Here is a 25,265-nt window from a genome sequence, read left to right as displayed (position 1 = left end):
CTCACTTTGTTTTCTAAACCTTTTACATAAATTAAGAAAAACATTTAATAGTTAGCTATAAATGCATTATTTATTGATAATAACACCTTTCTCATAATTATTAACCAATAATAATTTATTAATTTTTGAAATTCTTCATTAATGATTTTTAAAATTTGCAATTTCCTAGATTAATTGATTAAAATTTACAGGAAATCAATCTTTATAATCCAAAAAAAAATACTCCTTCTGTTTATTTTTACTTGTCGTTCTGGATTTAATTTTTTGTTTCATATTACTTGTCGTTTTGTATTTACAATGTAAGTTTATGAATCAAATTTTCAGTTTTACCCCTAACTTTTAGTTTATTAATTATTTATATCAAATGTAATAGTGTATTAATGAAAGATAAATAGAAATTTTAAATGTTTTCTTAATATGTGTGAAATTACCTAGAATAATAAGTAATATAAAACGGAGGGAGTAGTTCCTAAAAAATTATCCTTTTATCATACATACAAAGGAGTATAAAAGATGATTCTTATAAATGATGAGAAAACACCAGTATTCTTTTTTAATAGGAACCAGCAAAAAGTATTGTCGTAGATTGAAATCCTGTATTGAGTTGAAAGTTAAGTCAGGATCGAGCAAAAAGTATTTGAGGCAAATGTTCCTAATCGTAGCTAGCATACATTCATTATCACAATCTCCTTCTCTAAACAATACCCATTTTAAATTAAGGTTTCATATAATACATTTTTACAGGTCAAAAGAGTTCGTGAGGGTTACATAACAAGACCTGTCATGTTCCTAATTCTTATAATTAATTGTATTTTTTCGCAACTAATCTTTAATTTTTTTATGGTCGGCCCTTCTCATGTTTGTTGTTAATAAGTGGATCGTTGTGAGCTGTGCTTAGACTTCTAAGCCTTTCTCTTTTTGCACATCTAAATTAAGTCTAACTACTCCCACAAAATTTTACTTTTTTGGGCTCGTTTTATTTGCTAGTTTACTTTTTTGTTTGTTTGTTTTATACTTATTCTTCCAACTTCAGCTGGAAACCAATATCAAGAACAAAGACGCGTGATAGGAGTTCGTAAATTACACTGAGAGATACATTGTTTTCATTGAATATCGAGTGATATGACATATACATGCCTCAGAAAATAAGATGTATGAGGTGAGTTTTAGTTTACTGTCGAATTAATCTAGTACGCCTACTCAAGATTTTAGAACTAGTCTTACATGCATTTTAGTTACTTTAGAAAATAACAATGCAGAACTCACTGTTTGAATAGTACGAAATTAATTAGATAAATTTGCTTTTAGTAAAAGGGACGTGTTTGATTATTGTCATGTGAAAAACAATATAAACAGTTTGACATTTTAGTTCCTTAACTAAAATATATATTGTTGTACGGTTTGACATTTTTTGTGGCATTTGTTGCTTTTTTAGGATTGGACTATTGCAACGAATACCAGCACTCTTAATTATATTTAGATATAAGTATATGAAAACTGCAGCGTATGCGAATCACCCATGGGGTGTTAAAGGCATCTTAAATATATATACTACTATATATTACTGGTTTTCTAGTTTTGCTATTAATAAATTCAAGCTCAATTCATTTATTTATCACTTTACAAGTTTTGGCAAAATCAAAAAATAACAAAATTATGAAATACTTAATTACAAGAGATCATATAAATCGAACACTGAGTAAAATTACTAATAAATAACAAACTTATGGTGGTTTAGTAGTTGGAATTTTTACTATGAAGTTGGAGGAACATAAATATGCGCGTCGTCTGACTATGATTTCAATCTAGGTTGATTACTAGAAATTTAAAGATTGATATAAGTATTGGTTCGAGATTTCAATATACTACAATGTTTTTTTTTCTTTATTGATTTCATGATGTTTTACCACATACAGTGTGTGGCTGGACCGAGAAGTCTTTCTTTCCATTGATATCTTGAAGTCTTAGAATCTTACCCAAAAAAAAAGCTTAAAAATAGACCGTGTAAAAAAACCTTATTGACGCATTACATATGTCTAGACTTAGTCAATTAGTCCTCAGATTGTTAGATTCGGTAATTAGAACACTGAATTTTATTATATAGTTGACCGAGCAATCAATCCACTAACACCATTTATAAAGTTCAACTTGTATCATATTATTTCCATTGTTAAATACTTAAATCATATACAAACATAGTAATTATTTGCAAATAACAACAATAAACAAAACACACGTGAAGTTCATGCAAGTACGTGTGTACTGTGTAGTCAGTCCGTAGATATCTTTACTCATGGTTTTCAATATTGATAACGCGCGAACCTGAGTTTCTTGAATATAAAATAAAAACATCAAAACAAAGGAGATGAATATACTATATATAAAAAGAGCAGGTGAAAATGAAATGGGATACAAGTCAAAACTTATTATGACGAGAGTGTACGTATTTGAAGGGAAAAAAGGTGAGAAAAATGTGTAGCATAAGAGAGATTCAGAGAAGGTTTTTCCCAAGTCTGTCATCCATCTAATTCTGGTCTCATCTTTGACTTCATTTTCTTTCATATATTTATGAATACTACTATACTACTTAGGGAATGTTACTAAATTATAATGAACCGGTTAATTGCAATATTGAAAGCAAATGAACCATTCAAGTTCTTTGGTCAAACATGGGCAGCAGCCATATATATATGTTGAATAAGTTTTTTTTTGCTTAATAATTTTGCTGTCGTTTTCAGTTTATCATTAATTTCCTCTCTTTTTCTTTTTTTTTGGGACTTTTCGTCAAATCAATCTTCTACTTCTCTTTATTACAAAACCGGAAGAACTCCCTACGAAAGTACATGCATCATGCATGCGCGTTTAGAATCCATGAATCATTATTTTCATCAATTTCTCAAAAAAATATAACAAATCTTGTTGCTACATTACTAGAATTCTTACACGTTTATCATACAAATGAAATTCATTGATATATACAGTGCGGTATAATCATAAAAAGTTCTCTGAACTGCAGTTATTTTCCACTTTTAATAAGATGTAATCTAAAAATAACAAAATAGTTTGCTGAATATAATTAACAAAATAAGAGCGTATGATATATATATCCAAAAGAATATGAATGGTGAGGTTGAAAAACTTATTGTAGAAATATTAATTAAAGTCTTTGACAAAAAACGAAAAAAAAATATACTATTAATTAAAGATCTATAATAGTTTCAGTTTTCAAGATTATAGCGTAAGTTTTGATGATGAACATAGTATTGTGTAAAGGTAATTTTTGGTTTTATGGTTGTAGATTTTTTTCTTCATTATTAGATTATAGTAGCAAAAAAAACTAATATTACTATGATTTGATTCTTAATTGACCTATCGACGATGATGGGTGGTTGACGACACATTACTTATTAGTCTAAATTGTATTTTAACGAAAATAAGGATAGTTTTTTAATGAGGAAGGTCTAGGTGAAAAAAGAGTTTATAGAAAAACATTGAACTCTTTACTCTTAGATATTGCATACTTCTTTGTTCAAGAAAAAAAAAAAAGATATTGCAAACTTAGTCAAACATTAAAATTGGAAAGTTCAACAAATCAGAAATTCACAGTTTAAAAAAAAAAAACAATTTTGGAAACATAGACCTTATAGTATAATTTGCATTGTTATATATGGCCAAAAGATTTAATTTTCTTTATATTATTCACACTACTTTTGCATCATACGAGCGGTTGTTGCATGACTAATATTAAATCTCCCATATATTATAATACTACACACATACATACACATCGCAGTAGTTGTGGTGTATTTAAATATTGAAACGGTCCAAATAATTCAATTCAAATTTTCTTTTTGAGAATCTTTAAAAGGTATAATAACAGTAAAGATTTTCTAATTTTAAAACATATCTTAATTAAATGACAAATAACACTCTTTTGTTTTCCATTTTCATTCATATAGATACTAATAAATTTCCTTTTTTCAAAAACAAATCTAATAATAATGTCTTTGTAATAACACTCGTATGTATGTTTTACAAAACATTTAATGTCTTGTAATAAATTAAAAAAAAAAAATCAAAACAAAGACAAAGAAAAAAGAAACGTGGACACTCGAACATGTATATATATAAAAACGCATCTTCTTAAGCCTAATCTCTCTCTCACTAATTTTTTTGTAATTTACTGTTTTGTCTCTCCCCTAATAAATCTCAAAAACGTCTTCTTCTTCCTTCTTCTCTCTGTTCTAATTACAGAGTCTTTTGTTGAAAGAGTTTTTTTAAAATGAACCAATCCAATTCAGTATCGACGACGACGACGACAAAGACAACAGTCAAACTCAACCTCTGTAGATGAAGAGGTTCATCAACTCAACCGTGACGTTTCCCGTCACCGTCACCGTCGCCGTTATCTTCCTCCTATTGTCTCCCGTCGTCACCTCCTTAGGTTCAGGCTCAACATACGCCGTCGTTTACGGCTCCGACACCGTCTGCGCTTTAATCTCCGGCCAACCAGCGCAGCGTATACTCTGTTACGACACGCGCCGTCGTACAAACGTCACTCTAAACCCCGGCGTATCATTCTCCTCGATCGCCGCCGGAGATAACCTCCTCTGCGGTATACGCTCCGGTGGTTACAGCCTTCTCTGTTGGGACAACATAGGAAGCTACACTCTCGATCCCAAAAGAATCTACCTCAACGACACCGTTTTGCTCCAGAGTCTCTCCGTCGGCGATAAACAAATCTGCGCCACCGTCAACGGCACAGGTTCAGTAAAATGCTGGAGAGGCTCCGACCAATCGAAACCTCCGACGAACGAGAAGTTCCGGTCAATTTCATCCGGCGTTGGTTTCTCCTGCGGCGTTTCAATTCCTAACAACCGGATCCTTTGCTGGGGATCCGATTCGACCAAATCGGGTCGGATCCAAACCGGATTCGGAAACACGACGATGATGACCATATCCGCAGGTGAATCACACGCTTGTGGATTAAACTCTACCGGGAGTTTGATTTGCATCGGAAACAACGAATCTGGTCAGCTCAATGTTAACCAACATAACCGTTACTCAACTCTCTCGCTCGGATCAAACTTCACCTGCGCGACGAGAAGCTCTAACAACTCGGTGGTTTGTTGGGGAGGAGGAGCAGAGAGGTTCAACAATGTAACAGACTCGATCTCGTTCGAGTCGATATCTTCGGGTCCGGGTCTAATCTGCGGGTTAGTATCAAGTAACCTCTCAATCATGTGTTGGAACCCTACAAATTTCTCAAGAATCTTCCTCCCTTTCCCAGAAGTCTTACCAGGTCCTTGCGTTGCATCATCATCATCTCTTTGCTCTTGTGGTATCTATCCCCAATCTGATAAGCTCTGTTCCGGTTCCGGTTCGATCTGTAAATCATGCCCGGTTCAGTTCTCAGCGAGTCCTCCGAGTCAGTTTCCTCTTCCACCACCGTTATCACCACCGTCAGATTCGTCTCCTCCGTCGAAAGCTTTAACGAGAGGGTTGTTAGCGTTTGCGATCGTTGGATCAGTTGGAGCATTCGCAGGGATATGTAGTGTGGTTTACTGTCTATGGACTGGAGCTTGCTTGGGGAAGAAGAAAGTTCATAACTCTGTTCAACCTACTATAACTCGCGGCGGTTCTAATAGCCGGTCTAACAGTTCTAATAGCCGGTCTTTAACCATAAGACGACAAGGGTCGAGGATGTTATCAATGAGGAGACAGAGAAGTGGAACGTCTTCGATGAAACACCCGGATAAAGCTGAAGAGTTTACCTTCTCGGAGCTAGCTTCAGCCACAGGAAACTTCTCTCTAGAGAACAAAATCGGTTCGGGGAGCTTCGGTGTTGTTTACAGAGGTAAACTCAGCGACGGGAGAGAAGTCGCGATCAAACGCGGCGAAGTGAACGCGAAAATGAAGAAGCTTCAAGAGAAAGAAACCGCGTTTGACTCGGAGATCGCGTTTCTTTCGAGGCTTCACCATAAGCATTTGGTGAGACTAGTTGGTTACTGCGAGGAGAAAGAAGAGAGGCTTCTTGTTTACGATTACATGAAGAACGGTGCGCTTTACGATCATCTACACGACAAGAACAACGTGGAGAAACACAGCAGTTTGATCAATTCTTGGAAAATGCGGATCAAAATCGCGTTAGACGCGGCTAGAGGAATCGAGTATCTACACAACTACGCGGTACCACCTATCATTCATAGAGATATCAAGTCGTCTAACATCTTGCTAGACTCGAATTGGGTCGCTAGAGTTTCGGATTTCGGGTTATCATTAATGGGTCCAGAGTTAGGGAAAGATCATAAACATCATCATCATCAACAACGTCCAATGAAAGCTGCGGGAACGGTCGGATACATTGATCCAGAGTACTACAGTCTGAATGTTTTAACGGACAAGAGTGACGTGTATGGACTGGGAGTGGTGTTGTTAGAATTGCTGACAGGCAAAAGAGCGATATTTAAGAACGGTGGTGATTTGGAGGAAGGGAGTGTTGAAGCAGCACCGGTGCATTTGGTGGATTACTCGGTTCCAGCGATTACAACGGATGAGCTGGGGAGGATATTGGATCCGAGAGTTGGAACACCGGGGCTAGGGGAAGGAGATGCGGTTGAGCTGGTGGCTTATACGGCTATGCATTGTGTGAATGCGGAAGGGAGAAATAGACCGACGATGACGGATATAGTTGGGAACTTGGAGAGAGCGTTGGATTTGTGTGGGGATAGTCATGGGAGTATCTCTAGTAGTGGTATTTGCTCTATTGTCTCTGATTAAGAGAGATTCAAAATCAAAATATTTGACTCTCGTTTCTTTGATTTTTTTTTACTACATAGGAAAATTATTTTGAGGATTTCATTGTTTCTCTTAAATATTTTCGGATTTGTTTTGGATGACTTTTTTTTGTTTTTCGTCTGTAAATAGTGTTAGCATAGGAAAACTGGAATATTCAACAATATTCATGGTCTAACCCCTTTTGGTTGGGGAAATGTATCATTTGGACAGCGGAGACGAGAGCGAATGATTAAAAGTTGGAAATCATTAATTTATTGGTTTTGTGTGTATGAAGGAAGATGAGAATTATGATGTCGTTCTTTTTGGTCAAAACGTATTCTTAATTTTATTTATGGAAGCCGCTTGTTAGGGAATAGTATACATTACTACTTTGGCGTGGATGTATTCTCTAGTCAAAGTGCCGTCCATGTGGGATGTGTTGTATCTTGGAAATTCCCAAAACCATAAAAAGCTTTAAAAGTTGAGTGTATAGAGAAAAAGTTGGTGGGGTCTAGTTATTACACTTATAAAGTTCTGATATGTTGACATGTCATCATGCCATGCCAACAAACAAATCCTCCGAGTCTGTTTGACTTTGAAGATTCCAATTTATTACCGGTCCCGGTCAATACTTTCTGTCTTTTTTTGGAATTTTCCTAATTATCATGAAATTTCTTCTCCTTCCAGATTCCTAAAATAGTAAACATCCCCAAATGCAATTTAAATCTTCTAAAACCTTATTTATCACTCTCACTATTCATTACAATAGATTTTTTTGATCTTTGATCAGAAAAATAAAATGTTTGATTAAGACAATAATTACAGAATGTTAGTGGTTTTGTTCATGTATCCGGAGGGCATTTAACAAGAATACATTGGTCCCAACAATGAAATAAAATCAGTATTAGCATTTAGACCATCATTAGTGGAGTAACCCACCAAAGTTACTCTCACATTTATTTATTATATAAATAATCATAAATTAAGTTAAGTAACTCTAAGAGAACCTAAGCAAAATCACTCTATTACTAGAGAACCCCAAAGAGGTTACTCAAACATTTAAATATTATGTTTTGGCTTAATTTGAAATGGGTTTGAATATTTGAGAATATGAAATGATAATAAGAAGATTTGATGATAAGAAGAATAGAAAGATAAGAGAATACAAATGAGAAGAACATATAGCAAATGAGGTTGAACAAAACATTGTCATATATAGGACTTCCGAAAGACACAACCAAACCTAAACCCATTCACGGGTTACAAAAGACAACAAGTCACAACTCGTGATGATGGGTTACAAAGGACAACAAGTCACAACGAGTTACAAGAACAACAAGTCGCAAAACCTGAAACAAAAGAAGAAAAAGTTAAACAAGTGTTAAACAAAGAACAGAACACAAGACGTGGTTAACCTACACTTACTAAAACAAAACAAGAACACAACCAACTCATTTACTACACTTACTTTATGTTTGCGGTTGGTTGTGTTCTTCGCCATTGATGTTAAACAGAACAAGAGCACAACCAAGCCGTGATGTTAAACAGAACAAGAACACAACCAAACAGAACAAGAACACAACCAAGAACAAAACAGAACAAGAACACAACCGCAAACAAAACAATATCTATCAAAATAGAACAAGAACAACAAAACCAACTCATTCATCCCAATCAAAACAGAACAAATTCTAACAATACCTAACAACAACATTTGCAATCTAGAGTAACATACCTTTTCAAGTGAGAAAACACAACCGTTGTGTCCACTTCATGTTTCCCTTCACGTCACCATTGAACCGCTACATCCAGTTGATGAAAACCTCGCACAAAACAATAACATATGCTATTAAGAACAAAACTTATAACCAAACCCTAGACTCGCACAAAACAACTCGATTACTAAGAACAAAACATTTAAGCAATCCAACAAACTAATCTCATATGCTACACCTACCAATACAAATCGACACAAACATTTAACCACACTAATCTCATAATCTACACCTATAAAGTCAAATCGACACAAACATCAAACAAACCCTAAAATTCTACACCTAATAAGTCAAATCGACACAAATATTTAACCAATCTACCAATTATCAACCACCCGAGCCTAATTACAACCACATGCAATCAATCGCATCTAACGATTTCGCCAAATTACAAACACATGAGAAACGAACCTTCTCCCTTCGATTAGTTGTGATTTGGACCTTGCCGTTAGCTTCAGGGCACCACCAGAAACAGCCGCCGTCATTGTCCCACCATATAGCAACCTCCACCGTCGTTTGTCGTGACAAACGAACCGTCGCATCTAACAATTTCGCCGATCTAGATGCCATCGCCTCCGGGTAAACAACCAACCATAAGATCTAAGTGAGAAAAATCATAGGATTCGACGAGAATCCGATTTCTCCGATTTCATCAACAATCGCCGTTTTTGTCTCCTTCAGAAACGAGAGAGAAGAGAGAGAGAGAGTCGGGAGGAAGGAGAAAAAAAAATGAGAAGAAAAAAAAATCGATTTTATATTTACCTACCAGCCAATCATGTAACGCCACGCCTCGTTCTTAAGGCGTTTCTGGAAATCCTTCCGACGGTAACGATACTCTTAAAATGGACCCATTTATGGGGTTTTTAATATTTTTTTGGGGCCCAAATATATAAGAAACCCACTGAGTCACGCCCAGTAATCATGCTCTTAGTGGTAATGTCGTTATACATGCGGTGACAGCTAATTTAACTTTCCATTCATTTAACTTAGAGCGGTGCTTCTAAGTTCAATACTGTATTGAATTATGATCAACGATGGGCCTCGGAAGTATTTAATATACATACACACATAAACTGATAAAAATTCTTCCACGCGAAAATTAAATTGCATAGACGACGATAGATATGACAAGATGAAAATATACATGAATAGTTTTGATGTAACAAAAACTATGGCGGCAGCGCACGGTGGTGGGGCAATCATGGCGGTGAGGACGGCCAACAAATAAATGACTTCTTGTTTCATTTATAAATTTTTCCAACTCTTAACGACTTCTTTCCTATATTTCTTCTTTTATTCTATTTATGTGTTTAGGATGAGCTTATAAACATATGCATTGCGCCATTGCCATTTATGCATTAGCTAACAATACTAGTACTATCCAAAATGTAATAAAATTAAAGTACTATACATAGTAATTAATGATCAATTAAAACTTTTATTAGTAAGTTACGAAATCGCGTAACTAAAGAAATACAACCATTTTACAAGTTTTGAGTGACTTTGTATGCGCAAATTACAAACTTTATAAAACTAGTAGCATATAAAATTGTACGTTGCTTTCAAATCACAGACACAGCACAAAATTACAAATCCTTAGAGCTTGTTTATCGGGAGGTTTTAAGAGATTTTAAGAGAGGTTTTAAGTGTTTTGTAGATTAAAAATAAATCAGATAAAAGAAAAAAAGATAAGAGGACCTCTTATTTAGTAGACTCAAATTTGGAATAAGAGACCGTACGTGTCACGTTTCTGTTGGCCAAAGAAATTAATAGAAGAAGAAAAACAAATTATGCCCGAGATAATTTTCTTTCTTTTTCTCTCTGTCTCTCTCTCTTTCTCTCGCGATAGAATCCCGATTCGACAAAGGAAGAAGATGAATCGAAGGATATGGAATCAAGAAGAGGTTGGGGTCGGAGGTGATGCGGAGGAGATTTCGCGATTAGGGGTTGTTTGATTTTTTTATCCCAAATTAGGGTTCTTTGATTTTTGATCATCCTCTCTCAAGGTATCCTTTCTCAATCTCTCTCTCTCTCTCTCTCTCTCTCTTTCATTTGATTTCGCTTTTAGCTTCTTCAATTTTGTGAGAGGCTGTTGGGTTTGGTAGTAGAGCATGTCTTTCTTTTAGAACTTGCGTGATGGGTTTCTGTCAAGTTGTGTGGATTCTATACCTATTAAAGTTTCTTCATTTTTGAGTCTTTGCCCGTTTATTCGTTGATTTGAAAGTGTAGACTTTTATTTTGGAATGTTCTCTCTGCCATCATAAATTTTTATATTTTCAATAGACTTTGGTGTTCTTGTTCTCGGTGGATGAAGTGGAGAACAATCTGGGGAGGTTGAAATTAGATTGTTGCAAGTTTGTAAACCTTGGGATTTGTTACATTGGGAGTTTGCTTTGTAGTTTTATCGTTTGAGTTTGAGATTGTTTATCATATCTGATCCATTCAAACTGATGGTCATGGTCATGGACCAAACAACAACCACTTATTCTCCTCTGGTTCATCTCATAACCATTGTTGTGAAACAATCTCTAATTGCCAAAATCTTTGTACGTTTCCTAGAGCTAATGATTTCTGATAATTGTTATGTGATACTTCGGTTTGCAGACTTCTTGGTATGTTTTGGATTTATTGGAAGGGCTGTGGGTACTAGCGGGGGCAAGATTAAATGGCAAAGAAGGAAGGTTAATCGGTTTCACTATGTGTATGAGCAGAGTAGCAGTCTACAATCTTTCGAGTTTGGTGATGAGTACAGTGATGACTCCAACAAACACAACAAGACCCATCACAATGACTTTGGAAAACAGTGATCCAAATGTGAGGTACTTTGTTTATATGCACTTCGCTGAGGCTGAGGTAATTCACCTTAATATGAAGTGTATGAATTGTCCTTGTTGGATCAAAAGCTCAATGTTGTTTTGGTTGTTTGTTCATTCATAACTGATGAAGTTGAATGAGATTAGATTCAAAAAACTAGATTTTAAAAAATAAAAGACTCAAAATTATATCCTACCATTGGAGAGGATGATTTTTATTATAATCTCAAGGATTCTTATTTTATAAACAGTACAGAATATATTCATTAAAAATTACAACAGTACATAAGAGACTAAAAATTAAAACCCACCGATAAACTTGCCCTTATACCAAACCAATAAATAGCATTCACACTATAACCACACCCACAAACCAAAATCACAAACTCGGTTTACTTGTATGTACTTCAACAAAAACAAAAAAAATATTTCTTGTAATATACTCACACAAACTCCAACCGCACAAGAAGCTTCACGGATCTACACTGGACACCATCCTGGTTACGCAGAGGAACGGCACGTATTCCTTGCCTCAGCTCCCAGACCGGCAAGCAAGCTTGGCCACCAAAATCGTCTTTCTCAGACATGTCATACTCATGTACCTCAATACGTAGAAGAGCAAGCTCTGGAACTGTTAATGGGAACTCAAAAACCTCGTCCCAAGCTGGTATCCAGTCATCCTCTAACGTTTTTGTCTTCTTCATTACTGTATCCGCCGGAACTCCAGCGATTCCGACCTGATAATAAAATTTGGAAACTTCATATATCAGTTTCAGCCTCAAAACTACTAAAACCTTAAGGTTGCAGCATTTTTATAATACCCTTGTATAGAAGTCAGGTGGAGAATATCCATCGAAGTGTGTGTGAGGAAAATCATAGTACCATCCTTCTCCCATGTATATAGTTACCTAAAACATATATAAACAAACCAACCATTATGAGCTCATGAACTTTTACCAAGGATTCAACATCTAGAAATGACCAAAACAGAGAATAATTTAGTTCTCTGACCCTTAGTGTTGTTTTTACTGGTAATGTAGCTTCCGGGTCAAATACAGAATCCGGTTTCAGCAAAATATCAGGTTTCTTGATGTAGCCACATCCTCCATTGCCTCTAAACATTCCTTGCATTACCCACAATGATCTTCCAAGTCCCTTTACAAGATAAAGTCATTTCAAGAATTCAATGTGACATATGATTTTGATGTTCTGTTAACTGGAACAGAGAACTTTGGAGATGTAAGAAATATTAAAAAGAAACCTGCATATTAAAAGCCACCATTTGAGCACCATGGCTCCAACCAACCAGAGGGTTGTAGTTTGATGAAGTAATTCTAGTTCCTTTTGGATAAACCCGAAGCAAATTCCTCTGAGTAAACCTACATTATTTACTCCATGATCAACATAGTTGAATCTATTGGACTGAACTTGTTTTTGATGTATATAAGAAGAGGAACTTGAGGGAACAATACCTCACAATCTGTTTAGCATATTTTTCTGAGGCCTTTTCAAGTTGTTCTTCACTCAAGCTAAGCCGTCTTACTTTATCAGGATCCACCTTCAAACATTCAGTTATTCCACCTTTTGGCTTCCCGGCCTGGATTGCAATCAAATGCTTGTATTCCGGTGGCGCGTTCTTCTTAATCTTATCATCACCATCGTCATCATCATCTTCATCATCAGTATCATCATCATCTACATTTGTATCATTCTACAACAAGGAAGAAAAAGATCAAACCAACTTGTACATATGAACCATTGAGATTAAATGAAAATGATGTGTTTCTTCTCCTAACACAAACCTTGTCACCACTTCTGTCCCTTCTAATAAAGCTTGGAACTTCTTTTCCCCAAACTTCATCATCACCCAAATTCTTACCTTTTTTCACCACATCATCATCACCTTTTGCTGCTTTATACTCTTTAGGAGGTTTAGTTGAGATCATTATACGTTTTTTCAAAGACGTGGGCGATGGGAACTCCTTTAAGCATTCCCCGGAAGGAGGAGTAAACAACATTTCTCCAAATACATCTGTAACCATCTAGAAGAACAACACAACATCTCTAAATTTACTAAACCCCACAAAATATTTCTCACAGAAATGAAAAAGAAGCTATACACACCTCAGCAACTTTAGCTTGGAGTTTAGGAGTAAGATGATCTTCAAGAGTCACAACAACTGGATAATCAGATACATCAAAGGCATGTTCTCTAATAGCTCTTAGACATCTGATCAGCTCCACAGGTGATGTAAGTGTCCTAATATTTAAAACGGTTCGGTAAGAACAAAACAAAAAAATTAATCCATACTTCAACAAAACAGAGACATTAGTAATATACCTTCCGTGAAGAACATCGATACCATCTTCATCAGAGTTAGGCCAAATATCCAATTCAATAACTCTAACACCTTTTTTCAATGCTTCAATGATAGGCACTTCACTGCAATCACTACTCAGTTGATTACCAGTTAAATACGAGTTATGTCCTGTAAATATAAAATAATGTGACAATGGAGCATCCATATCTTGATGCACCTATCCCAAAAGAAAAAGAAAAAAAGACATAAAGTAGTATTCAAGAATCAGTTAATCTCTTGAATCTAAATCTTGATTTTGAATCACCTCATGAGAAGCAAGAGGAGAGTTGTTAATACCAAAAAGGTATTTGAAGAAAGCATCAAGGTGGAGACCGTTCCGATGAAGAAGAGAAGATGAGGCGTTGACGATCGCTTGAGCTTCTTCTCTCGTCGCTTTGTCTTGTTTCTGAACATCGATCAGGAACCTAAGGAGGAGATCGGTCGTCATGAGACCTTTGTCGGAATAATTCTCGAAAAGTGTCTTGATCTCGGGCGGTGCTACCGAGACGGTGTGTCGATACCTCCGACGGAAACAGAAACATACTTTGTATGTTTGGTTCGACATTGTGAAATTCACGACCGATGATGATGATGATAATTTGATGATTGAAGAAGGGAATATGATCTCTCTCTCTCAATCTGATTTTTTAGTTTATTTGTTCTCTTCTTCACGTTGGCGGTTTGATTGTAATAGTGACTTTTTCCATAAAATTTGGGCTGTCAAGATATGAATTTGTTATCATAACTAAATTAGTCCACGTGGATTTTTTTCTTTAATTTATGTCGGCAGATTCTCATTTTATTATCTCTTCTAATTATTTTGTCTTCATTTTAGACTTTTAGTAGTAGTACTAATTGAATTAATAATTAGATAAGTTCTTTAATTGCTGCAATGGGATCTAAAAACCATTCTTGTTTCATCCCCTCTTAAGTCTTAATTAGTCAATTAAAATTTACCATGTAATTTCATTAAATAAACTAAAATAATTAATCTTATCTAAATAAATAACTAAAATAAATTTACATAATTTAATAAGTAAAAAAAATCTGAAATCTAAATTTTAAAATCATTAATATTAATATTATTTATAATATTTTAATTATAAAATTTAAACTTAAACTGACATATAAACTCTAACCACTCTTTTGTAAATCCAAACCGTAATATAATCTCATTTAAATTAAAATTTAAACCGTAATCCTTCTTTGTAAATCCAAACTTTAATTGTAAAATCTAAATCATAAATCTTAATCACTTTTTTGTAAATCCAAACTAACATATAATTTTGTTTAATTATAAAATCTAAGCCCTAATCTTCCTCTATAAACCCAAACTCACATATAGTTTCATTTAATTGTAAAATATAAATCCTAATTTTCTCAATAAATAATGTACAAATTTTGTTTATTTAATTTGTTTTGTTTTTCAGATTTTAAATTTTGAATTACTTTTTCAAATATAAATAGCATGTCACAATTTTGTATTTTGATTAGCTATTAAGTCTATGTTTTTCCATGTTTATCTGTCTATGTAAAAGAAAAAAAAAATCTAAGTGTATGTGTCTACTTCATGCCTTTAGATTTGATCAAAACACCTGACACCATCACAAGATTTCTCAAAAATACAACCTATATACTGAGTAGATCAAAGAGAATGCGATGACGATTTGATGGGACAAGATGACATCATGGAACCGGTTATGTATGACTTGATGTACATACTGGGGGAGAAGCTTCGTAGCTTGAGATGGATCTGAGGAATGATTGGGGAAACCCTACAATCAGATTGTTTACGACTGCTTAAGATGATGACAGTGTTTAAAGACCACAGAAAGGAGGCGTAGGAATTGCATGAGCAACGGCGGATCCACATATAAGTTCGGAAGGTCAACTGACCGAAGTAAAATATTGAAATAAAGTTTTTTTGCATGTAAAATGCTGAAATTCTTCCAGCTAAGTTGGTCATTCCTTATAAGAGCCAATAATTAACGGTCATATAATTTAGGGTTTCGGTATTTTGACAATTTTACTCGAAGTCGAAGCGCTGTATTATTCGAGTTTTCAATTTTCCACTTAAAAAAAAAAACAATTTATCTTTAACGTAAATCTATTAATCCTCTGGTTGATTTGTTTTCCAATTCCTGTGTTATCCGCGTCAGCGTAGTTTAATTGAAATTTGAAACTATAACTATATTTGGGCTCCTGGGTGTAAAGGAAATTGAGCCCATAAGCCAAAGGCCCAAAGAGTTTTTTTTTTTCTTTTTTTTGGTTCTCTTTCATTCGACCAAATTTATGCGACAATGAATAATAGACATCGCTGTTAAGAACAACCAACCAAAACCTAATGAGAATTTGCGCAATCATCAGCATGTAGTGTGTGTTGTGTTATATATAAATGTTCTGTTATCTGGGTGTCCGTGTTTGGTTTTTGCTGCTGACAGCTAGTATTCAATTACAGTTGGTGCATGTAGTAATTTTCAGACAACCTTTGTTTTTTGTTTGTTTTCTTTTTACGAGAGAATCGATCAAGAAACATATAGAATCGATGGAAGTAGACAAGATTGAAGGAGACAATGGAGTCAAGTACGGAGAAAGATTCAATTTGAGGAAGAAGAAACATGTCAGGTCACTGATACGATTCAACAACCTTCATTGCTCTGTAACGATGACTCAAATGGTGTGGAAGACCTTTGGTTGAATATTGTCTCCGACTTAATTTTGTTCTGCTTCAGAAATGTTGCAGCAGTGCAGAGGATCATCAGGGTGACCGGGGGATTCAAAGCGATGCTGAGTTTGTTCAGAATTTGACTTTGTATCACCCCAACTTGTACTGCATACCAGGTGCTCGATAAAATGTCTCCACATAAAGATACAGTCTTTTAATCCAAAAAAAAATGTTTAAGTAGCATCCAGTTATTACGGAGAGAAAGTAGTTTAGTTTGGTCTTTCGTGTAGTAGAAATCGTTTCCAGAGATTTACTGTGCCGAAGAAGAGCGGTGCAATAGATATGTGTTAAAGTTACATCTCCTTTTTAATCAGTTTCATATGAAAACACCTAGTATGATCTGATCCAAGCTTATGTTCACAAAAGGGTTGGTTTGATCGTTCTGCATGTATAGGTAGTTTTGGATCAATTTAGTGTACTAGGAACTGATATTGGCTAAGCTAGGCCCTTCACATTTGCATATTTGAATTCAATGAATCAAGAAAATCTCAGTTTTATAGTAAATGGTGATGTAAGTTTGTGATCATTTCTAGTATGTAGAGTCGGAATAATCTGAGCCTTTCTTCTTGATCCACAACCCTTAAGTGGTTGTCATGTTTCATCTACATAGGTCTTTTGTTCTGCTAATTTACGTTTGTAACTGTGAGACTTGGTTTCTATCTATTGCTTTGTAGGATCAACCAGAGAGGACTCCCCAGTTGAGAACTGTTAATTCTTAGGCTGATGTAGATGATTATACTGCAACTGATTGTGAAAGGGACTCGGGTTAAAAAAAGCAATTGTGAAGGACAAAAGTAATCCTTTATGCTTTTGGAGCTTATATTGAGGTTGGTTCACTGAACATATATTGTACTCCTAGTTCTGTCTCTTGTTTGTTTTTTTTACTTTGACAAAACATTCAGTGGAAAAACTTAACTTGAAACTGTTTCTGCTCATATAGCTAGTTCTTGATCTGTTTCTTCTCATATAGCTTAGCTAGTTCGTGATCTGTTTAATGCTTGTAATAGTTGATGGTTTGGTTACCAATGGCCTCTTTTAAGTGGGTGACTTTGTTGTTTTTGATGCAGACCCGAATTTGCTTTAAAAAGGAAATGGAGGTTAGATAATCTGTTGGCATATGCGCAGTCTCAAAGGTAAGTTTGTTTACCACCCTCGGTAATGTGATGATGTAAAACAGAGTTGGTTTTACTATATAGTTAAGGTTTTGTATTAACCTATGATGTTGTTAAACTAAGTGTGAATGATTAAGTTGTAAGATTAAATCTGTTGGCATATGGTTTGATAATCTGCTGGCATATGGGCAGTCTCAAAAGGTAAATTAAAGGGGATGTATTGAGTTAGTTATTTATCAAAGCTTTGTTATTAAAGCCCTAAATCCTCAATTCATCAAACTTTGCTATTTATCTTCTTTACCATATTGCTTCGAGAAACAAAGAGTTTTGTTGATTTGACGGCGCAAGCTCACTACTGGGAGTTATAACGGTGGTGGTGTAGGAATGGTTACTGACACTGTGCACTGTATATTCTCTCTCATGCCCTTGTAAGATTACTGTGCACTCACTTGGTTCCGTGGAGCTAAGGACAAGAGACTTAAAGAGTTAAGTGGAACTTTGATCCGTTTGGTGATCCGGCTTAAACACTTGTTAAACCTATTAAAACAAGAGGATGCACTAAGTGTATAGCCCGATCTTGTATCCTTGGGTCCGTTTCCCACGGTTTACGGCTCTAAATACCCATCCTCTCACACAAGCCTTATCTGTCTTTGCCAACATTGTTTCGGACACACTTCGTAACACAACGTTCTCACACAAGCCTTGGACAAGTCATGCTAGCGTAGCTCAATTACTTCTACTCACAGATCAGTAAAAGAGAGCTAGGTAATATTTTTTTGAATATCAAAACCTTTTTGTTTTTTCTTCAAAACACATAAAAAATGTTATTTAATTTCCTTGTAATTGATTATATAAATATATTATTTATAACAATTATATATTATTTTTATATATCTTTTAAAAAGATTACTAAATCAAAAAAAAAATCTCTCTATAAATAAATAATTGATTAAATAAAACCTCTATTCTATACAAGGCATCCCAAAACCCAACATGTTCTAAAGATTTTTGAACTAAGCAAGTTTGCATATATCCTCGTAGATAATGGACTCGATGACTCTTCCATCATAGACACCTTTCTCGATCTGCACTTTAGCACAAAACTTCTCTGTATCCAAACCCAACAACCTTGCATTCGAACCACGGTATGCCCCATTCACTATCTTCACTGTCCCTCCTATATGTGGAAGCACCGTCTCTAGCTTCTCCTGTTCAACTATGCGCACATGCTTAGAATCAAGCATTTCAATCTCCCCACCATACTTATCAATCACTTTCTTCACAACACCTTTATGCTTATAATATCCCTTACTCATCACCTTCACGATGATCCCTTCGAACAACCAGTAATCTTTACGATTCATCCTCTCCTTCTTCTTCTCTTCCTCCTTCATCAACTCATCCAAAGCTGATCTCTTATTCTCCTTCGAGTCCCCGCTTCTCTTCCTCTTCTCCCCTCTCCCAACCTTCTCATTCCCTTCATCGTCAAACACGATTTTCAAGCTCTCCCCTCTCTCTTTACCCGTAGCAACCTGTTTAACCCCTACACCAAGAGCAAACCCAACCTTAACTCCACTCTTCAACTTCACATCATCATTATCCTCAACAACTTCTTCACCACGACCAGCATTCAATTTCACAGCAGCTCTCTCAATCTGCTTCTGAATCTCCCTCTCTTGTTTCTGCTCATCAGCTAAATCACTCTTAACTCTCTTGTTCTTCAATCTCTCCTTAAACATAGTCTCTGAATCTCTATCGATATAAGTAATAAACCAACCTTTAGGAGTCTCTTCAACCTTACACTTACCTTTCTTTCCAAGATACTTGACGAACTCAGTCAACGTCGCCCACTCAGTCGAATTCATATGAACATGGTGTCTATCGTTGATATACTCGTTGTAGACAACAGTGGCGGCGACACGAGAGAAACGGTGGCTCCGCCGCATCAGATCGAGAAACGTCCGCTCGAATTCTTCAGAGTAACCATCGACGACACGAGCGGGATTCTGGCCAAAGACTTGCATCTGCCTCTGGTGAGATTCGCTCATACAATGACACTTGAATCCGTTCTCGTCTCGGCATTGTTTCTGACACATCTGACAATACCACCGAAGCTTTTGAAGACCTTTGGATTTCATTCGATTCCCAATCTCCTTCGGGGTTAGGAATTCGTTCTTAACCATCGATTCGTACAAAAAGTTACGGTCTTTTGGGGAATTGAAATCTAGGGCTTTTTTAGGTAATGCAACTGATCATCAATTCAGATCAGGAGAGCAGAGACCTGACTTTATAATGGAGAGGAGTATGACGAAGATTCAATCTGGGAGATTTTGGAAAAATCGAGTATTCGAGATGAGTTTTCTTCGAGAATCGAGATGATGAATGGAGGAGGAGTCGGCGATAAGCGAGAGAGCCACTTCTTAACCAAAATTAGGGTATACTTGTATTACAACCCGTGCAATGCACGGCTAAAGCTTTTCTATTAATAAATTTATCTTTTTTTTTTTTTAATAAATTTATCTTATCATCCAAACCATACGTTATACTAGGGAATGCAAATAAAGAAAGCTATATTGAAAGAGGGAAAACGATTAAAGAAAAAGGAAAGACAGGCTGAGGCTGAGGAGAACAGGCTCACACTGACAGGAACACTGCGAGGAAGCTAACTCCTGCAGAGAAACGTGAGAAGAAAGAAAGGAAGCTTTTTGGTGATCCAGCAACAGTTGAGACGATTGTGTCGGTGTACAAGATCAACAAGAAGCTGTCGCATCCCAAAACAATATTCAAAGTGGAGAAGAATGCAAAACAGAACATATTAACAGGGTGTATAGTGTGATGACGGAGGGAATGAGTGTTGTTGTGGTTGAGGGTAAAAGCAAATCAATAAACAGATATAAGAATCTAATGCTGAAGAGAATAAACTGGAAAGAGGCAGAGAAGAAGGAAGAGGAGGAGAATGGTAGAAACAAGTGTTGGTTAGTATGGCAAAGAAATGTTGAGAAACCGAATTTTCATAGGTTTCATGTTCAAGAGTGCTTGAATGAATCTGCTGGCAAGAAAGTTTTCACGGATGCTGGTGTTGCTCACTACTGGGATCTTGCTCTCAATTACATAGACGACTAAAATCCTCCTCCTTTTACTGTAATGTCTCGGGTACTATTTGTTAACTTCTTTTCTTGAGTAATAAGTTTTTGTCTTGCTCTAACCAACAATGAAATTCAAAACCTATATTTCAAATTCGAAAACTTATACTAATGAATAATGATTCGTTGAAAAAAAGGTAGAAGTATAGTCTAGTTCACGTTAAATATTGGGTCTACCTTGCAAATTGTTTTATAAAAGGGTCATATTGAAAAATTTCTAGTAATATGAGGGTACATATGTTTAAATATTTCTGCTACTCTGTAAGCCTTTGATGGGGTTGCTGCAGATTCATTGACTCAAATCCAAAACTAAGAAGCACGAACCTACTTTGATTCGTACGATTATGGCGATTACGGCGACTAAACTGGTATCTCTTACTCTCTTATGGATTCTCGTCCTGTTCGTCACACTTGCTCTCATTCAGGTTAATTTGATATTCTTCTTTTTAATAGTTTCTTGATCTGGGTAACTATGGATGACTTACGTTTGCGGCTTCAATGTTCAATTTTGGCTTCTTAGATTAAATTGACTGATGTTGCGGATCCTAATGTCAGTGAGCAGATTGTTGATGCTAAGATTAATCAGGTGAGGTCGGAACCCATTGCCTTGTTTGGTCTATAAAGGTCTGATTCAGGTTTTTCTAATTTCGGGTTTTTTGAGATTTTTGAGGAGGGAGAGGATTTAGAAGGAGTAACTCACAAAGTTTACTTTGACATTCAGATCAATGGTTCACCAGCTGGTAAGAAAGTTTCGACCTTTTTCTATTTTAAGTTGGAGTTTGAATTTTAAAGTTTTGATTTTTATATGTGAATTTGGGTCTATTTGGTTGTTTTTGATGCAAATAGTTGATTGAGGATGTTTCAAATTCCGGAATTAGCTCAGTTGCTTGATCATATAAGTGGATGCATTGTGTATATGAAAACATTAGTCTTAGAATTAGATAGTGATGTAGCTTACGGTGGTACTGTAACTGTTGTTGGTTTGTAGCTTTAGAAACTTTCTGCAGCTCATGCAAATAGAGTTTATAGTAACATTTGCATCTTGTCATGTACAGGGCGCATTCTCATCGGTCTGTTTGGGAAGATAGTTCCTAAAACTGCAGGTAATTTTTTTTTTAATATAGATTGACCAAACCCTTCACATTGTCTTGTCTACTTGTCCCTGAGTTGTTTCTTACTGAATCCTTGGTTTCTGTTGCAGAGAACTTTCGAGCACTTTGCACTGGTAGCCAAGTAACCTTTTGTTTCCCCTTTAAAACTCCTGGTCTTTAGTTTTTCAATCATGCCTTCTTCTGAGTTCTGAGCCAAGAGACTCTTTAATTTGGTTTGATGTTTATTCACCCGGTGCAGGAGAGAAAGGAGTTGGAAACATGGGGAAATCTCTTTATTTCAAAGGAAGCATCTTCCATAGGATCATTCCTGGCTTCATGATTCAGGGTGGAGATTTTACACGAGGCGATGGGCGAGGTGGAGAGTCCATCTATGGCGATAAATTTGCAGATGAGAACTTTAAACTCAAACACACTGGGCCAGGTATGCGCTAAAGCTCTACCTCTTATGTAACCAATAAACTCAATATATACTCAACAACGAAACACTTACGGGTTGAGTCTGCAAATGGATTTCAGGAATCTTATCAATGGCAAACTCAGGACCAGATTCTAACGGTTCACAGTTTTTCATCACAACAGTCACCACGAGTTGGTAAGCGGGCCTGATGTTTTGTTTTCTTGTCTCCAGAATCTTCAATCTTAGTTTTGATTTTGTGTTCGACAATAATGTGACAATGAAATCTTTCTGTTTTGGGAAAGGTTGGACGGACATCACGTTGTGTTTGGGAAGGTATTGTCTGGCATGGAAGTAGTGCGCAAGATCGAAGCGCAGGGACAAGATAGTGGAGAGCCCAAAGGAAAAGTCATTATTTTTGCTAGTGGAGAAGTTTCTTTGTAATATCGTCTTCAAGTTTTCTTTCTTTTGTATCTCTCTGTCTGAGTTTTTTTTTAACCTTCCTCCGAATGAACAAGAGAATACAAAAGGAAAACTTACAATTCATGTTTCAATGGTAGAGAATACAAAAGGAAACCTTTCAATTAGTAATAGTCTCTTTTTTTTTTTTTGTCTGTCGTGTCAACCAAGTTTCCTTACACCTATATAAATTACAACATCATCAGAACTAAGCAAGACATTACTACAAAGAAACATATCAAAGAACTAAAGCAAAAGCCCTAACTTGTTCCTCTTTTTTTTTTCCTACTTGGATCATGGATAGCTTACCTTTGCATATCCTCGATGAGATTCTCTTCAAACTGGATCTCAAGTCTCTGGCGATGATGCAATGCACGGGCCGTAGATCACTCAAATCCTATATATCGGACAAATTCAAATATGAATACTTATCTGGACACGGATCCCATTTGCTTCACATCTCCACCTTTGGCTCCAACATAATCTTCTGGCACTCTTGGGGCGACCCTAGGTTTGCAAGTTTCATAGGACCCTTACGGTACAAGAATCGGATTCTCAGCTCCTGTTCCGGCCTTCACCTACTCTTCCATAAGCATGGTCTCTTCGTCAGGAATCCCCTCACGAATACGTCTCAATTCCTGGATCACTCTGGATCAAATCTTCTTCCTCTCCGCAGCGTTGAAGGTTTTCGACTTAAACGGTATAAAGTAAACCGGTTCGGGTTAGCAGTTGATCAAATCGATCAAAGATTCAAAGTTGTATGCATAAAGGAGCTTAGTGCTTTGAACTTTGACGGAACAATGTATCAATTCGTGATTAGGACCGGAGAGTCCTGCTGGAGATTATCGGAAACCACCATTACTTGCGACGGCTCGAGCAATCTCATGCGGCGTATGAAATCTGTTTACTTTAACGGATATGTTCACTGGTTGAGAGAAGATGGAAAAATCTTAGCTTTCAATCCCGAAACAGAGCAAGCACGACTGATTCCGATCAAATTCCCCCAAGAACATAACTCGACGGTAAGGATGTTAGCAGCTGCAGACAAAGAACTAAGATTGATAACGGAAACAGAGGAAGTCATCTTCATTTATGCCCTTGAGAGTATTCTGACGACAGACGATCGCAAGTGGGTCTTAATGAAGCGGTATGAGAAGAGAGAGAGGGTTAGGTACAGCTGGAACGTTGCGGCGTACGACGGCAAGTGTGTAATGGTGAGAGAGAAGGAGGAGGAACGTTACAATGGAGTGGTTCATGTGTATGACTTGAAACGTGAAAAACGAGTCGCTTCGTTTACAAGTTTGATATGGAGACTCATTGATGGAATAACCTATTATGAGAAAAAGAGACTTAAAAAACGATCGATTGACGAAAAGGAAGGCAAATTATATGTGGATTTGCTGCAGAGATTCAACAAAAGAATGAGATCATTGTTGGTTAATGAGTAGATGATTTGTAGCTGGAGCAACACTGCCACTAAAAGAGACACCAATAAAAACTGAGTGCGGTGTTGTTGCCGCCTAACATCATTGGCCTGGAGGACTCCATGAGTCTAGATTCTTTAGAAAGATTTATGTAGTCAATGGATACATAAATTGAACCAACCTAAACTTCAAGAAAATCCTGTAACAAAATGATGATCTTAGAACATAATTCGTATTTTTAAGATTTGTGGGTGTGTCTAGAAATGAAAATAGTTTTACCTGACGAAGCTGATATGAACACCACGACTCCAATGAGTAGCAGAACAATCAGTGCAGAGAAATAATCCGCATGTAACCAATGCCCAAGTAGGATTCTTCGCACTACAATTATATTATTCTTACTTCGAAGCTGATATATATGGATGTTCATATTATAACTTTATTAGAGCATTTCCAATAGTTAGATACTCCACTAATTAATATAGTAATGATATTTTTAGTGTAATTTTATTTGAAAGCTCATCTCAAATTTTTAGTTTGAGATTTATGTTGCCACGTCGAGTTTGTATTTAGTTTTTTGCGTTTTGAATAAATAAGGGGAGGTATTGCCTCCCCTTGGCCTACCAAATTTTTTTTTTTACCTCCAATGGTGAGATAATTAAAGTTTCTCGATAATATAAAATATTAGTATTTAGTGTAATTAAGTATCTCAATAATATAATATTACCATTTGTAGTGTAATTTATGTAGGTAAATAATTATCTAAGGCATTGTTCTAAATTAGAGAATATCTCATTAGTAATTTTCAATATATCAAATTATATCTTAAACATATTTAGTTGTATTCAGTTTTTTTGGTCAAACATATCTTATTGTATTAATTAGTTATATATATAATCTATAATAATAATAATCTATATTAATATTTTTGAATTATATTTTGTGTTCTACCATTTAAGTTATACTTATTTACAAAGTTAATCCCTACAAAATTGCACAAAATAATAACTAAAAAATATGGCAATTTAAAATCAAGTACTCAATTAATATGTCTATAAAATCGTTACACAAATTTGATTCCTAAAATATCTCTTCAAAATTAATTTCTATTTTCCTAAATCAATTTTTGTTTATGCTGATACAACCTTTACATTTAACATTATATTCCTAA

The 25,265-nt window shown here is 35.7% G+C and overlaps 2 protein-coding genes, 3 long non-coding RNA genes and 4 pseudogenes across 12 annotated transcripts; 6 read left to right on the top strand and 3 right to left on the bottom strand.

The window, feature by feature from the left end:
* Positions 1 to 4,080: 4,080 nt before the first annotated feature.
* LOC147939050 (putative serine/threonine-protein kinase-like protein CCR3 pseudogene) lies at positions 4,081 to 7,052 on the top strand (annotated as a pseudogene). The gene has a single exon (XR_015567277.1). The product of XR_015567277.1 is annotated as a putative serine/threonine-protein kinase-like protein CCR3 pseudogene (transcript).
* Positions 7,053 to 7,946: 894 nt separating this feature from the next.
* On the bottom strand, positions 7,947 to 9,054 carry LOC104712243 (uncharacterized). The gene is made up of 2 exons (XR_755493.2): positions 8,513 to 9,054; positions 7,947 to 8,126 (listed from the first exon to the last, which is right to left on the bottom strand). It is a non-coding gene; the product is annotated as an uncharacterized LOC104712243 (long non-coding RNA).
* Positions 9,055 to 10,365: 1,311 nt separating this feature from the next.
* Positions 10,366 to 11,589, top strand: LOC147939049 (uncharacterized). Its single transcript, XR_015566593.1, has 2 exons — positions 10,366 to 10,558; positions 11,157 to 11,589. It is a non-coding gene; the product is annotated as an uncharacterized LOC147939049 (long non-coding RNA).
* LOC104712242 (phosphoinositide phospholipase C 7) lies at positions 11,578 to 14,447 on the bottom strand. The gene is made up of 9 exons (XM_010429093.3): positions 13,991 to 14,447; positions 13,707 to 13,903; positions 13,490 to 13,625; positions 13,168 to 13,407; positions 12,838 to 13,076; positions 12,627 to 12,744; positions 12,377 to 12,520; positions 12,187 to 12,273; positions 11,578 to 12,102 (listed from the first exon to the last, which is right to left on the bottom strand). Exons 1-9 carry the CDS (start codon positions 14,288 to 14,290, stop codon positions 11,809 to 11,811), a joined length of 1,755 nt encoding a protein of 584 aa, XP_010427395.1. The 5' UTR covers positions 14,291 to 14,447; the 3' UTR covers positions 11,578 to 11,808.
* Positions 14,448 to 16,024: 1,577 nt separating this feature from the next.
* On the top strand, positions 16,025 to 17,745 carry LOC104712241 (uncharacterized). Its single transcript, XR_015566592.1, has 4 exons — positions 16,025 to 16,350; positions 16,458 to 16,566; positions 17,125 to 17,277; positions 17,518 to 17,745. It is a non-coding gene; the product is annotated as an uncharacterized LOC104712241 (long non-coding RNA).
* Positions 17,746 to 18,476: 731 nt separating this feature from the next.
* On the bottom strand, positions 18,477 to 19,859 carry LOC104712240 (KIN17-like protein pseudogene; annotated as a pseudogene).
* Positions 19,860 to 19,940: 81 nt separating this feature from the next.
* On the top strand, positions 19,941 to 20,685 carry LOC104715696 (protein RDM16 pseudogene; annotated as a pseudogene).
* A 283-nt stretch (positions 20,686 to 20,968) lies between these two features.
* Positions 20,969 to 22,798, top strand: LOC104712239 (peptidyl-prolyl cis-trans isomerase CYP21-2). 6 transcript variants are annotated; one of them, XM_010429092.3, is made up of 8 exons: positions 20,969 to 21,130; positions 21,226 to 21,291; positions 21,379 to 21,445; positions 21,761 to 21,808; positions 21,907 to 21,930; positions 22,056 to 22,238; positions 22,334 to 22,409; positions 22,517 to 22,798. In XM_010429092.3, the coding sequence occupies exons 1-8, from the start codon at positions 21,050 to 21,052 to the stop codon at positions 22,653 to 22,655; spliced, it is 684 nt and encodes a 227-aa protein (XP_010427394.1). In that variant the 5' UTR covers positions 20,969 to 21,049; the 3' UTR covers positions 22,656 to 22,798. The 6 variants fall into 6 exon arrangements, 3 of the variants coding, with proteins under 3 accessions (XP_010427394.1, XP_010427393.1, XP_010427392.1); XR_015566591.1 differs by having other exon boundaries at positions 20,977 to 21,130; positions 21,907 to 21,938; XR_015566590.1 differs by having other exon boundaries at positions 20,977 to 21,130; positions 21,376 to 21,445; positions 21,907 to 21,938.
* A 17-nt stretch (positions 22,799 to 22,815) lies between these two features.
* On the top strand, positions 22,816 to 24,118 carry LOC104715695 (putative F-box protein At1g20795 pseudogene; annotated as a pseudogene). Its single transcript, XR_015566268.1, has one exon. The product of XR_015566268.1 is annotated as a putative F-box protein At1g20795 pseudogene (transcript).
* The last annotated feature ends 1,147 nt before the right edge of the window (positions 24,119 to 25,265 follow it).

Source organism: Camelina sativa, chromosome 9, assembly GCF_030686135.1.
Source record: "Camelina sativa cultivar CO46 ecotype springtype chromosome 9, ASM3068613v1".
In the NCBI taxonomy this organism is placed as follows: Eukaryota; Viridiplantae; Streptophyta; class Magnoliopsida; order Brassicales; family Brassicaceae; genus Camelina; species Camelina sativa.
Note: the sequence above shows the minus strand (reverse complement) of the source record. Positions and strands in the feature narration are given on the sequence as shown.